At 48.1% G+C, this 15,954-nt stretch overlaps 1 protein-coding gene across 5 annotated transcripts in view; it reads right to left on the bottom strand.

The window, feature by feature from the left end:
• The window catches only part of LOC105279610 (headcase protein), a 142,534-nt gene that overhangs the window by 17,304 nt on the left and 109,276 nt on the right, over nucleotides 1-15,954 (bottom strand). The window contains exon 1 of one of the 5 annotated variants that reach the window (XM_026972743.1): nucleotides 15,079-15,461. The exons of the other annotated variants lie outside the window; for them this stretch is intronic. Within the exon in view, the coding sequence (XP_026828544.1) occupies nucleotides 15,079-15,087 (9 nt within the window). The 5' untranslated portion in view covers nucleotides 15,088-15,461. Of the gene's footprint in view, nucleotides 1-15,078; nucleotides 15,462-15,954 lie in introns of those variants that run through there. 5 annotated transcript variants of the gene reach the window in all.

Below are 15,954 nucleotides of genomic sequence, written 5' to 3'. Positions count from 1 at the left end.
GACTCTCCTGAGAAACTTTATCGAAACGCTCTCATCATCGACCACCCTAAACGTTGGTTATCACGACGAAACTTTCTGTATCACGCGATGCTTGTTCTTGGATTCGATAGCGTCGAAATAAGAAAAATAAGAACGTTAGAAAGGCCGCGTTTAATTTAAATAATCCGTTTACAACAATCGCGAAATGAACGTTGAGTGGAACTCGCCGCAAAAAACGGCTGAAAGCTGAAACTACAGATTTCTGGAAACGGAACCCCGTCGGGATTGCACACGGGATCATTTTCGAAAGCGGGGGTCACATGACTGCGCCAACGACCGGGGTCATTTTGCAGAGGGAAATCCTACATCGGCTTTCACCGAGCGTCGTTCGAACGAAACGGTCATTGATTATCGGCACAGACAGACGACGACAGCCAGGTTCAACGCACCGTCTAGCCCTAGCGTCGGTCTCGCGATTGAAATTCCGCGCGATTATCCGCGAGCTTCCTGCAATGAATAACGCGCCTGCAAGGTCATTGCACATTCTCCTCAAGGCGACCAAAGAATTCTCAGTTGTCTCCGTCGTCGCGCGACTTCCACGAGAAAGCGTCTGGTGGAATCACCTCCTCTTCCTCCGCCTTTTCCTCCCCCTCATTGAACTTAGTATGCAACGTTACGTAAAAGAAAACAAATTAGAAAAATCGAGACGCCCTGAGCATTCGCAGGATGCATTTCGAGAATGATGTATCGGCGACGCTCTGTTGTGCGTACACTGCGAGATTCGCGTGATTTATTAATAAATGAATTATCTTGTTAATGGATGAATTATTTTATTAATAAACATAAATGCGTTGCGATACGAAAATAAAAAATTCTCGACAGAACCTCTTTAAAAAAAATAATCCATTTTCCATGGATTTGTAATAGTATTTTTAATTCCTTTCTTTCGTTTTTCGCGAGTTACGTGAAATATTTCAAACAATTTATTTTATTTCGCAATAAAGAAAGGTTTAAAATTACTTTGCAATTCGTGTATTTATACTTCTTAGCACATCATTCAACACCTCTTCATCAGTAGTATACTTGAGCAAGATACAAAGTAGACTCGCTCATAAAAAAGAATCCCGCAAAAAGCCAGCATATAAGCGGCTTTTCAATCCGGCTATCAAACACATCTCATTGCAACGGATGAAGCGCGCAAGTATGCTTATTGAACGTGCACGTGCATGTAACAAAAAAGAAGAAAAATCCGCCTGCATGGCGGATACATTAATACGCGATAATTAACCGTGGCGACAGCGCTCGTTCCTTCGATTCCCAGCAAAATCAGCACTTGCGATACGTCTTTCCCATGTCGTCCTTGTCCCACTGGAAGAACACATCGTCGCGAGCCATAAATGGTAGAATATAGCGCGAGGAAAATCGCTCATCATGTGGAGTAATAAAAGAAAAAAAAAAAGAAGAACGAGAATTGATTACGAGGATGCGCAATTGCCGAGGATCTAACGATTACGCAACATTTTAACATCGATACGCCGATGAACCGTCTTCCTGGCGGACGCCCGTAATCATCTACTCCCGATATGCGAAGATAAATCTACGGTGCATGCAGACACGCGGTAATTACCTCCAATAATCAGATGGAGCGTCTGCGTTACGCAAAATTAACTGCGGAACCGGTTCGCGTCCTTCGGTGGCTGTCAAAAGATGCTTGGTGAAACGAATAAGTATGGATGGCTGCAACGGTAACATCCGATCGCTCCTGTAGCAATATTCTTGCTAGCTTGTCGAATAATAAATGACAGGGGTTATAGAATACTGGATATATAGGTGTGACAGAATTCCCGCCCCTGTGTGGCGGAGTTATGGTACTGCTGTACTACTTGTTATCACAAAACTTTATTGACGTTATATTGAAAATTGGCGATGGGGCGATCATGCGGTATAAAATAATATTTTTATGACTTCTTTTATAATTGTGCAATATCCGAACGTTTAAATATTATATAATTATTGTATAATAATGTAAATTATAATACAAGATACAATATTATCATCTTATACTATACAAGATTAATTTAACGTGTAATAAAATCAATTTTCAAGTGCGTTCGAGCACTCACACGTTACCGACTCACACCCACAGCGTGACACTGCCTGTCTTCGTTTAAAGATACTGATATACGATCACCGAGACAGACCGAGGTTCCGCCCGTATGCAACAACGTATGCATCAATGTCGTCATTACGAATTGTAAAATTCGCAGATAAGCCCACGCTCGCGAAAACGATAACTCACAAAGTCATCGTGCGGATATCGCCGTAATTCGCAATAATGTCAGACGTGACCTGCGACGGTATCTCTCTCTCTCTCTCTCTCTCTCTCTCTCTCTCTCTCTCTCTCATGTATCTCGATACGGTCACAAATGACGTATTACAGGTGAGGCGAGCGTGTTACAGCGATACCGTTAAATCGCCGGGACTCTGTTCGGCCGCCGACTCTCGTCTCCTCGACGATCGCACTATTTAGTTATTATAGCTCGGCGCAGAAAGTGTAAATTGCGGCGCGATAAACCGTAAGATAGCCGCGCCGCTTGGACTTGGACGCGCGGCCGTAAATCGCGATGCGTGTAACTGTAGTTTACAGCTCGTAGCTGCTACGTAACGTCTTACCGTATTCAAGTGTCGGACGATGTGTGAATGTGTGTGTGCGAGAATACACATTTGATGTGGGTGTGCATTTGCCAAATATTTAGCAAATAAACGCAAGCGCACCGCACACTTTTGCATGGTACCTACATCGCATCATTCCTCACGTTGCGTTTAAAGCGGCGCGAGCGAGTTTGCCGTCAGCTTAGCGGAGAAATATTTGGCGAGCAAGCCAAATCGTCGGTAGGCGGCTTAATCCGCCACGACGTGGTATACAACTTTGGAGTCTCGCGAGCTGTATTTGCCCTTCTTTTGTAACGCATTGTACTGCCGGAAGGAAGCGCACTGCTGACAGCGAGTGTCTCATAAATCGCAATTAAGGGCGAGCGACGAATTTCCGCGGTGGAGCATAGCTTTTTGGTCGCGAACGGCACGCATCCGAGTCGCTGGGGCCAGTCGAGAAATCCGTCATTGAAAGCGTTAATCTGAGATATCGCTTTTAACTGAAAAACGCCTGTCTCGTGTCTTTCGCTTTCGAGCTGCGATTTATTTCATTTTTTTATAGTCATCTTTATTAATTGAAGCACATTTTTATTAAGTGGATGCGCGTGGATGGTAACGAACTCATAAAACCGCGAGGATCTAGAAGAGAGAAAAGGAGAGAGAGAGGGAGAGAGAGAGATAGAAAGATTGAGCGCATGAATCCAGACAACGGTATCGATTATTCAACTTCGATAAATCTCGCGGAGGTCCGCGAATTATCAATAAGCTCTTGCTGGTTCGCTCGTTCGTTCGCTCGCTCGCCGTTACAAAGTCGTCGCTCGTATCCACCCGCCCCGTTACAAATATAGCAGTACTAGCGATGCGTGTACCGGGCCAGCGTCGGCAGTCCGCGAGTCGCGGGGCTAACGCACTCTAATCTAGTCTCTATAGATAGAAGCCCCTCAATGCCATTCACTGCACGTACGTATGCGGTGCTCGCGCCCGGCGTGCAATGCACCGCCGTGAACTGCAGACCTTCGGCGAGAGAGCAAGAGAGAAATAGAGAAGGAGGAGAGGACACAGAGAGAAAAGGAGCGAGAGAAAACTGTATGAGAGCGCGAGAAAGTGAGAGAAAAGGAAAGAGACCCTCTCCCTCTTCTTCTCTCTCTCTCTCTCTTTCTTTCTCTGTGTCCTGGGCAGAGTATGCAATTACTTGGGGATCTCTCCGTGAGAGACGAGAGCGGCGGAGAGCCCGGTGTGCCACCGTCGAGAGGACTTTAATCGAGTGAAAACGTCGTGGCGGGTCTCTCCCGCTCCGCAGCCACCCTTAACGAGTATTGTAAATCACGCGCGATACAGGCCCTCGCGCCACGTCGTTGGCTGATTGATTCTCCGCGTGTCCGTGTCCACGATCAGGACACGCACGTGGGTTACTACCTCTTTTACCGCCTTTGCACGGAGTACGAAAATACCGCTTTTCTTTCGTCGCCGGCAAACCGGTTGCCGTCAACCGTGAATGAATCGACGCCGACGCGAAAGTATTCATCATAATTGAACGCGCGTTCAACAACGACGAGACGCGAGAGCGATAAACTCCGAGAACTTTTGGAGACGGAACCAATCGTCTCGCGAGAATCGCTCTTTGCGAGAAATTTACGTGTGCGCTTTCATCATCCTCTTTGATGAACACGTTCACAGTTAAATATTAATTCGCTGGCTTATGGGGAGTATGTACTTGGTTATGCATGCTGAAAGAAGACCGAAAAGAAATATCAAAACACCAAAGCACCCGGATCTCTAAGGAAATTATTGCGCGTTGATGATTAATTTTAATGGGCACGCACAGCAATAGGGAGAGGTAGAGAAGAAAAAAAGAGTAGAAAAGAAAGCGCTGGAAAAGGAGCCGCCTCTCGTTAAGAAAGCGAGGAGTCTCGCGTATGCCTTTATCGTCGATGCATCACCTGTTATTTAGCCGGCGCATAATACCGCACGTCGCGCGTCTCGGTGCGAGTGCAAATTAACGTTACGAATTAATTAACGACCATTCCCGATCGAGATATCGCAGCGACCAGCGTAAACGGCCGCGAATGGCCAGACAATAACCGCCAATTAAAAAGTATCAGATCATTTATTAACGTGCGCGGATAAAGCACATGCAAATGTTGCAATTGTGCAATTGCAAACGGCCGATCTTCCAAATCTTGACTTGAAATAATGCGTCAAAAAGAGATCACGTCAAGTGTCGATTTTCGCTTTCTTTTGTTTTCTTTCTCCTTCTGAATCAAAGGGCAGAGGTGGGTGGTGGTGATTAGTGCCATTGAGATCTCGTTCGATTCTCTCAGAAGTCTTTTTTTCGTTATTTCCAATCGAAGGGCAGCCCGGTGCTTCATCGAGGATCCAATCGCGCGAGATTGTTTCGGTAATGCGAGCCTTAACGATCACGGTCTAACGAGCCGTGGCAACGTCGTGAGACATCGTCGTCGACGGGGCACGACTACTGATCGATATGCAAAATGCTCGTAAGGCCAAGGTCGGATATTGACAGCTATCGGTATTGAAACGTTGCGCGTTTACTTGCACGGGGCTCTAAATTTATGTGCGCAAAATACTAATCGCGTCTTGAAGTTTTAAAAAAATTAATGTTGTTTTCTGAATTGTGATTGTACAAATCTGTTAAAGAAACAGTTATACATTTACAGATGGTGGCTGTTGTGCAGAGTAAAATTATTATTATTACATATAAAATGTTATTTTAATATCCGGATTAATACTATTGTGAAATTGTCACATGTTAACATCGCGATATTGCATTTTCGCGCGACGCCAACTTAAAACAATCTTCCAGTTCACCTCCTCCCTCGACCCTTGCTCTCATGCTTTCCCCCACGATTCTACCACCCACACATTCGCGAATTTTCCTCGTGCTCGGGCTAAAATTATCCTCGTGGGACGCTCCAGTACGCCTGCCACGTCGCCTGCTCTACCGAGAGAGAAGTCATTTTCGAAAATGAGTTTTGCGCTATTCACACTCGACAGTCGTCGTCGAGTTGTCCTCGGCACCGAGCAAACACAGTCCGTGCCAAATCATGCAGGAGGCCTCGGCGCGTTCCGAGCTTCATGCTCGCGCGTGAAGCGAGAAAAGGAGCGGCGAGTGGAATAACGAGAGGCGGAAAAGAGGCGAGATGGGAAGGAGCACGAGCACGCAGATGTCGTCTGTGCGGATTATCATTAAAATACATCTTGCTCTCTCGTCGTCGGCGATTCACCTTGCCCTGCCCTGCCCTGCCCTGCTTTCTTCCTCCTCTTTCTCCTCCTCAGCTTATTTATCCGCGCTTATGCTGTCCGCCGTTGCGACGGATAAGTAGGAATTAAATATTCATTCGTCGAGATACGCCCCGTCGTCGAAGAAGAGCAAACCCACCGAGAAGAGGGCGAGCAGACATCAGAAAAAGAAATGGAGAGAAAAGGCAAAAGGGAGGAAGGAAGAAGACGAAGAGGAAGAGAGAAGGCGCAATCAATGGAGTGAAGAGAAGCCGATCGATTAGTCACTCAATCGGATTGAACGGGAAGTACTCCGCCATTTGCGCCGTTCGGAAGCTCAGAACCAGAAGAGCCTATTCCGGTTTCACTCTTCTCCGGTCTTCAGCCTGCTTCGACCTAAGTAGACTTCCACGTGAAGCTGATGCGTCCCGGTGACGTTGTCGTGCATTATTCACAGACGATCTGCGGCGAGCGTGACTCCGAAGTTGAACGTCCCGTCCATAAAGGCGGCCTGAAGTTTGAATGAGGAAGGTCGCGTCTCTCAGGGACCACATGGAGATTGGAAATCCGCCAATCGCGCCGTGAGACTCGTTCGCGAAGTAACACGCGCGACTGATTGCATTACTTTCAAGGTATTGGCGAAGACACTGCGACGTTGCATCGTTAAGTGACGTTAACGAAGCGGAGAGTCCTCGTTTCAGGGACTCGTAAGTGATTCGTGAGGTTGTCCAATCTTCAAGTATCGACTTCATTCTCTCCTCGTCACTGCAATTCCTCTCAAAACGAGAAACGAAGGAAACGAAAGACGTCGCGGACAATAAAGAGCATCGTACAGTCGCGGATCCTCGGCGGCGATCGCGCGGAATTGAAAGAAATAACGCTCCCTTTCTCTCGTCGAGGGATGCAGCGACGGGACAAACAGCACTACTTTCCCAACCTCCGACTCTTATTTCCTTCTTCCTCTCTCGCTGTGTACGACCGTGACAGCCGGCGCGCGCTCGCATTATTGCGCGCATAAAAGCCAATGTCGTACGTTTCGGCGCGAAATGGTCTCCTTTCCTCCCTTCCGCGTCTTTCATCCCTTATTTCGCGTGTTCTCGCAGTTCACGTGTTCTCGCAGTTTGCGACACCTACGAGAACACAGGAAACCCGTCCCCTTTTGTCTTCCACCTTTCTCGGCTGAAAGGGCGCGCGCGAGGACTCGCCGTTTCTTGCCAGAACGTAACGTGGAAATTTGTATCTTCCACGGAGGAAGAGGGCAGAGGGGAAAAGAGGAGGAGACTGTCTACGATATATCTCGAGCCCCGTGTGCGGAGCTTTTCCGTGCGCAGGAAAACGCGGAGTGCACTAAAGCAGAACTAAGGGCGACGTAGGACTCGCGCTTACTCTCAATTTCCGTGCGACGCGACGTCTGCTCGCTGGCTGCTGCTCCTCGCTAGTTTCAGTTATTTCTGAGTCCGTGTTTTGCAAGTCGCGCAGCTTTACATCGTCGAGACATTACGAAGAGTATACATCGCGAAGCGAGGAAGGACGACGCGCAACCGCCTCCGCCTCCGCCTCCGACTTGAATAGCTTGAAATTGGAGAACGCGATGTATCGATATCTGAATCTTACTTTGTGAAAAAGAAAGGAAAAATCCAGTAGCAGTGAGCGGGTTAAATGCAGAAGGGTTATTCCATTTTAAATATTTCGCGTTGGTTTTTGACCAATTCAATTTAAAGATGAGTTTTTTCGTCCTCATATAAAACTTGATATATTGTTGTTTTATATCCATTAATTTTACAGCACTATTGCAGTGATTTGTTGCAAATTTCGGTGATTGCGAAGTCAATAATTTGCGTCACGAACGTTAGCACACTGTCGGCACATTGACCGACTTTATGTTCTCGTAATTCCGCGTGAGATGCATTTTTCAGCGGGGTGACAGCATCCCGACACCAAGAAGCGTTATTTAGGGCAAGTCGTCGGTCCCGCGGGAGAGTCCCTGAGGGTCCTTGAGAATATTTTTATGGTTCGCCGGTCTAAAGATAGAGGAACCAACGCGGCGTATCCCAACACCGTGGCTTTCGCGGTGTTGCGGTCGGCGGGACGCGCCATGATAAAAACGTCGGCCGCAAAGGAAAGATGAGAGAGGACGAAAAAGGATCGCGGTTGCGGTTGCATCGGGTTAAAAAAGAAAGGAAGAAAAAAAAAAGAGAAAAGAGCAGATACCTGCGATCGATTTCTCGCGGCAATTAATGAGACCGAGACCCATCCCGGGCGATCGAGCGGCCGAATCTTCTTAAAAAGGAAAGTCGCGAGAACGTGTCTCTCATTAATAACTATTTTCGATCATGCCTCTGGAATAAATGATTTATAATACTCTGCAAGACTCTCTCGAGATATGTCGCAAGGTATTACATCATAAGTGAACAACATAGTTTCACATAAAATGTGTACCGAGCGTATGCAGCAAAACGTATTTCGTATTTCTGTTAAAAATGTAGAGAAAGCAAACATCCTCCCCAAGATACCGAGGGGGTGCGGGGGAGTATAGAAAGCGCGCTTTTTCGCACTTTCGCGTGCGATCGAGCGACGGCGGGGCGCGGCACACGCGCCGCGCGTAAACGCGGCCGTAAAGCCCGAGACGTTAAGTTTAGGCGTTAACTTTATTGCGGCCGCGCCACGTCTGGGAGATACGAGGGCCCGGCGAATGCACTAAAGAAGCTGGAATTACGGTTCGTATTACTGGCAGATATGAGCGCGGGATTGCCGGCGACGCGACTCGCGCGCGAGTAAACGCGCGCGGCGCGATTCGCACAAATTGTTGCATAAACCAGCGAGTCAAATTGCGCACCGAACCATTATGTGGCACTCGTGAATTGTTCAAGTTTGCGTTTGATTTACCGAAATTGTTTAACGTCGAGAAGTATGAAAGGAGAGAGAAATGAGAGAAATGTTTGATCAGAGTTTTGTTGAAGAAAGAATAATCTTGAAATTTATTATTAAAGAACCTTTGATATAAAAACTTCATTGCCTTCCCGAATTCGGCAGGCCGGTGAGTTCTCCGATAGATTGCGAAACCCACGTAGGTATTTACGACGTAACGAAAGACCGTGTCCGGATGATGTCACAGCAGACGAAAGCGGAATTGCGAGGACGAGGCAGACGGGGGAAACGCTCCGTGCGCCCCGTAATAGCCGAACGAGAGAAAAAGCCATTGTTCTCGCAATAATTGGCCCCCGGTGAGTTATGATGCGGCAAGGTCGTAAACTTTGCGGCGGTCGTTCTTAACGATTGTCCGCCTTTATGTATCGCCCCGCTCGAAATGTCGCCGCTGGTCTCGTCGGAGATCTCCGGCGCTATCGTAAATTACGATTACGCCGCGGGAAGATACGGCATAAGTCGCGACTCACGATACAATGAGCCTTCGAAAACCGTGAGCTCTCCTGCCTGCAATTCAACCCCCCCAAATTCGCCATCTCGACCGTCGTTAAACCGCTTCATCTACTCTTGCAGCGACAAAGAGTTGGCAATCTTCTCATAAAGGGGTAGTTTCGTAAAAATTTACTCGAATACTCGTATCATCTTCAATCATTTTTTCACGAAAAATAATAGTAGTAGGAAGAAGAGAAGAAGAAAAGGAGGATGAGAAGAGATGAATCGAGACGAGCAGCATTGACGGATCTCCAAAAGTTTCTCAATTCGCGACTGTCCTCGCGAAGACTCTCCCGGGGGGTGAACTACCCTCCCGGCGCCCCGGATATGAAGCTGTCAGCGCAGAAGAGCGCGGGTAAAGGATCAGACGCGACATTAAGCCCGGCGCTAAGAGACGGGAACCGGCATAAACTGCTTTACGGTTTAACTTATTATATATCCGCGGCGGACGAGAGACGTTCAGCGTTCAGGCGCTGCTGGAGGCTAAGCGATAAAGCGAGGAATTTAATAGGTGCGGAGGTGCGCGCAACCCGCTCGCTCGGTTTTCACTCGCGGGATTTTCATATTCCCGCGGTAACGACATCCACGCGGACGACAACCCTGGGGTTGTCGCGCGACAGACGGCGTTTCCCCGACGCGTCGTGTCCCGCTAAGCCAGGAATTCCTCCGCGAGAAGACGATGAGGAAGAGAGAGAAGCACCGAGAAAAGAGACGTCGCGAGGCGCGAGTCGGTCGGATGATGAACCTTAGCTGGAAACGTCAAGTCAACTCGGCAGAATGGAACGGACAAACGTAACTGACGTCGGTATTACGGGAGGATTCGGATACCCGGAGGAAAGGCGCGTTTCTCGACGAGGAGGAAATATATTGCGAAGATGGATTTGTATTATGTAACGCCGGCCGGAGGTAGATTTCTGTCGAGATTGATCACCGGGGAGACTCGAATTGATATTATGTAATATACTGATACATCTTGACGCGTCGTCGTCATTCGTGCAAAAATTGCGAGCGGAATTGAAAGAGAAACTGAATGACCGTATAATGAACTCACTGGCAGACACGACTTCTACAAATACACCGACGCGCGAATTACGTTCTCGTAATATTAATCACACGCCGGACGCTCGCGGAGCACGAGGATTAATTATCTCCCGCGAGGCGAACCCCATTCAGGAACAATAACGTCGGTGGAAACACTTATCGCTGCTTTCTCTCAGCCTCCCTGCCTCTCTTCGTCACCAAAAACGACCGCTTTTTATCCGTAAAAAACAATCACCTGGAAGCTGCGATTGGGAATTATCAGCGCGGCGCAGCACGCGCACGAGTGAGCGAAGCGAGCGGATACCGGGCGCTTTTCCGCAAGCTGGTCGCAGCGTTCCTTTACCGGCGAGACCGGTACCACGTCCGATCGTAAATCAGGGACCCGCGGAACCGGTACTCTTCGTCGAGTAGTTACTCCCCGGCGCGCACTCTCTCGTAGGTAGCTCAATTAAAACGGGCAGACAGACAGGCGTGCGTATGTGCGTTGTGAAATCCGCGCGATCGCGGATGACAATGTCGGCGGGGGACAGAACCGACCCGGCGGAGAATTCTCGTTTCGCCGTTTCCGGTTGCCGCGACCCGGCCGCTCGGTAAATAACAGACGGTACATACACGCCGAGCGGATATTCCGTCTCTCAGCGACGACCGGTTCGGCACGTCCCCGATATTCGATATTCAATATCGCAGACGTACGTACATTCGCGATTCCCCTACTGCGGATCCTCCTCCTCTCCACCAATGTCCTATCTCCTGCTTCTCAATATCCTTTTCCTTTCCTTCTTTTCATCATCATCATTATCATTCTCTCCTCATTCTCTTCTCCTCCACGTGCTCCTTCTCCTCTTTCTCCTCATCACCGTTCTCTTTTTTCTTTTTTGCTTTATCCTTCTCTCCTCTTCTTTCTCCTTCTCCGTTTCTCTTTTCCTTCTCATCGTCATCATCATCCTCTTCTTCTTTTCCTTCACCTCGTTATCATTATTCTCTCTTCCTCTTCCACCTTCTCTGCTTTTTCTCTGCTTTTCATCCTCCTCCTACTACTTCTTATGTAAAATAGATCTTCTCGTTCTAAATGTGCATGATGAGGCTTGCGATCGGCGGCGGGCCGACCGCATGGATATCCGATAATTATGTTAATACGCGATATCGGGTATACTACTGCTTCACTCGCTGCTTCACGATAACGCGGCGCGATATTCGAAGTATGCGGAGTCTAATATTGGATACGCGGAACGTTACATGCGGGAATTATATTTACGTAGGGCTACTGTTGTATGAGAAATGAGAGAATACACGATAATTTCGCGTTACTCTGAGCAGGGAGGTTGTATCGAATCATGCGCGAAAACAACGGAAGGTGTAATCGCTCGTTAAAGCACCGGAAATCGGATAAATCCACGCAGGAGACTTCCCTATTGGCGGAACGCGATGGAAAACGAGATAACGCAATTGCTTCGTTCAAATTAACTGCAGTAAACGTGCCGGTCGCTCGATATCTTTAATCATTATCTGTATTTCTGCAGTGAAGTTTCATCTGGGGAGTGCTCGCGTTATGAAGCGCTGCAACAACTTGCTGGAATGCTGCACTTTGAAATTACGTAACAACATTCTCTGCGGCCTCGAGAGAATAATGGCAGCGAAACTCATTATAATTAGACAGATAAATTAAATACTTTCGACAAGCGTGAATATCTCCACATAGACAAAATATACATTATTAAATAATATTCAATAGAGACGTTCCGCGCAAACTAATTACTTGCAAAAAAAAGTGAGAAGACTCTCAAGTCAATTAGGGTTCTTCGAGGCGCAAACGACCGATACCAGCCGAGAGTACCAGAAGAACCGGTGACAGAGGAAATTCAAATGATCAGGGCGATACACCGTTTTTACGACGGGACGGGAAGGCGCGAGGCGGAAGCGAGGAGTATACGAGCGGATCAGCAAGCGACACGGGAGATGAAGCAAGCGAGTCGCGAGCGGCTCCTCTGTTCCTGTTTCTCTTTATCTCGGTCGCCTCCTTCGCACGCGGGTCCGAGAGCAAAGCGGATTACGATCCGCTTTGTCGATCGACGCGACGTCGCGATCTGCCTGCCTCGCTCTCGTGTCGAGGAAAATCGCGATCGCGCGCAAAGGAGAGGATACGACGTCTGGGATCGTCGAACCGGCACGGCTGGCATTTATGCAGAACGAGGAAGCGGAATGAACGTTTCCATCGCTAATTAGGCGAGCGAGTGCGCGGCGGTGGTGGTTGCGCTTTATCGAGCGTTCGCTGGCGGAAAGAAATTTTTAGCGGCTCGCCGGCGGGAATGGCGCGCGTTTTATCTCGCGCTGGCGATACAAACGGCGAGCACGAGAGAGCGGGCTAATAATAATCGATATTCGCGTAAAACGGGACTCGCGCGCCGATGCTCTCGATGCTTACGCTCTCCCGCGGTGCGGATATTGAATAACGCGGGCACAAAGCACGCTCCGGCGAAATTGAAGTAAACGTTTTCCCCGAGTTTTTTATCCGTGAGTTGATTGCGGCCTGCGCAGATTGTTCGGCTCGCGGGCAATTGCACGTGATTGGCGTTTGGTACGCGTCGTAAAGTCATAATCTGTGTTCGTAATAAACTGACTCGCGCGCACGTGCTTTCAATAAAGAATTTTGCGCGAAATGCGGATTATTAACTTGCACTCGCACGCGGGGAGTAATGAATCATTTGGGAGGGAAAAATGTTTAAAGCTTCTGCGCGGAAAGTCTACCTCAGCAACGGATATCACATATTAAAAACTTGCAAATAGCTATTACTCCCACATTTAGCAAAGAGATCAGATCAGCTCGATCAACATAATAAATACAAAATCGTTAATGATAATGTTGGTAAATTTTGATCATCAAATTGTATCTTGGATGCATCGCGATAAAATTAATGAAAAACTGATTGGAAAAGGTCTAATAAAAAAGCGATATACAATTTCAGAAAGAAAGGTCAATATTCTGGAAGATGATGCAATCATCGGTCAGTTTAAAGAAAAATGTTCATGTAAACGCATATTCCATTCCGAACGGTCCCCGAGATAGAGGTATTTGAATGTACAGTTGCAAAATGCTAATAAAAGAGAGGTGGTAGTATTTCTAATATTTATTGCTCAAGCGTCATATTTTTTTATAATTTATAAATTTTTATAAATTCCACCGTCAGCATCAATGCATTTTTTCTTATATAATCATCTTTGCTTAAAATAATCGATAATCTCGCCTCTCAGGATATTGACCTCTCCTCCTGGAACAGTCAGTACAAACGCAATTATACGAGACCCTCTCTCTTTAAGAATCTTGCAAGTTCACGAGGAGCAGTTGGATCGATGCAACCAGCTGATGCAAGCAGTCGGTCGCGAGGATGACGACGAACAACGCGGCAGACTACTAATTCGTTCGCTCGACGATTTCGCGAGAACGATCCATCGATCGACCGTACCGGATCTGGATCAGCGTTCGCGAGGATCGTTGCAAGAACCATCGCGGATTTCTCCGTACGTCGTAAATTGCGCGCGGTCTTAAACGCGGCGTGCCAGCGGCTCGCAGTCGCGTGACGACGAGGACAGCTCGTAATAAATATGATCGTTGGATCCGCCGACGATGCTCGTCTACGATCGTCCTTTTCGCGAGCGTACTAATAGCGACGGCGAAAAAATAGAGAATAGATCCCACGGAATCCGCGCGCGCTCGCGCGAGAACACTCGCTCGCGTTCGATTCATTAATCTTCCGCCTTCTGACGCGACCGCCGCGGTATGCGCGCGTGATATGCGTTAAGTACGTTAAAGAGATTGGTGCGGCTGTTCTGGTTCAATTTCAGAGGCAATTTCACGCGCAAGCACGCACGCGGAGAATTGCATAGTTGTTAACTACTTGACGAAATCAATGTTCGATTACACTAATGACTAGTTTTGTGGAGGAAGGGAGGGAATAGTCTCTTCGGAATTTCGTATTAGTGTATAGTGTTCGTTATAGTGTTTTAATGTCAATAATTCCTATATAGTATTTATAATATTTTTGATAGTATTTTTAATTGCCTTCATAGTCCAATATATACGTTTGATGTTCCACCAAGAGCTTTCATTTCTTAAGGATCTTTTGACAAAAACTTTGTTTGCCAGAATCCTTAGGAAATAAAGTCTCCAATTAGAAATCAGACAACCACAACGACGAAGGCAATATTATCCAGCGTTAATCGGCAACTTGGACACGCTTGGACACACCGCTTGCAGCCAGAAAAGATCACGCGCGGTCAGGCTGCAGGAAATGCGAGAGGCGTTCGCGGTGCCGTCGCGAGAGCAACGTCGTCGACAATTTTACGAGCTTCCGCGCGTAATTATGCAGCTGGTCGAGTAGCAGGTACTAGCGCGGCCGTGCACTAAAGTCATAAAACGAGGTGGTATGAGCGATGGTCGTCGGTCCGGCGAATTAGCAGCGCGACGTTTATTAACCATCGATCCTGCGAGCCGCGTTGCTGCGATTCGTAGCCTCGAACGAAAGCGTTTTTCAATAGCGATAAATAAATTTCTGATCATCAGTGCGCAGCATCTCGAATGTAAATCGCGCGTTTCGCTATTCTCCGCTACTTTCTGGCCCGACATGCGAGACGAAGCGGCCACTAGCTTTGCGGAAAATGGAATAATCGATTTGGCACCCTGAAGCGATATCGATACCAAATTAAACTGACAACAGATAATAAATATAGAGGATGCATAAGTAAGCAACGCACATTCTCCATTATTTCTTCATCCCTTCCTGCCAATCATAGATCTGCGACCTGTTGTACTCATTTCACTCACAAATTCTCCGCGAATTTCGTATACACACGTGAAATTTACGCGAAAAATCTCAAAAGCACGAAGATCGTGCCACAATACGATCGATACTCGTTTCGACAGCGTGTCTCCTGTTGCTTGCCGATGCGAATTTTTGGCGTAACAATAATCAAGCTCGCCCCAGAGAGGCTCAAAGGAGAGAGAGGAAGAGAGATCGAAACGGAGGCAAAAGGATGGGACGAAAAGAGAGAGAGAGGATCGTGGTCGATCAAGAGGAAAGGGGGCCGCGGTTCGTCGCGCTGCGAGAGGAAGAGGAGCGAGAAGACCTGACGCGCGCGCGATCCGGAATGGCACTCCCTGTCTGTCGACCCACGCCACGCTATCTCGCGGGCTGCCACGCGATATTATTACGTGCACATGCCCATGTATCACGGGACTACCTGACAGATCGGGCTCGAGTGTCTATACGAGCAGGAGGAGGAAGAGGGGGATAACACAAACGGAGGGAACGGGGAAGGAACGGCTAGGTGTGGTTTGATACTCGCGGCGTGGCCGCGTGTATGATAAAAATGAACGAGCGTGGCTCTCCGTTGCTCTTGCACTCTCTCCCGTTCGAAACCGCCCCCCTCTCCCTCCCCCGTCTCTCGCCGATCTATCATTCCGTCTCTCTCCTCTCGGTCCCGCTCCTCTTGCCGCCGTTCTGGCCCCGCAACGACCGACGCCTGCACCGGAGCAACTTTTAAGGTCAGAGACCTCGGTTGACTGTTCCTCCTCCTCCTCCTCCTTCTTCTTCTGCTCCCCTTCTGCCCCACGTCTCTTCTCCTCTCTCT

This window comes from Ooceraea biroi, chromosome 9, assembly GCF_003672135.1.
Source record: "Ooceraea biroi isolate clonal line C1 chromosome 9, Obir_v5.4, whole genome shotgun sequence".
Classification (NCBI taxonomy): Eukaryota; Metazoa; Arthropoda; class Insecta; order Hymenoptera; family Formicidae; genus Ooceraea; species Ooceraea biroi.
This window is presented reverse-complemented; position numbering and strand designations above follow the sequence as displayed.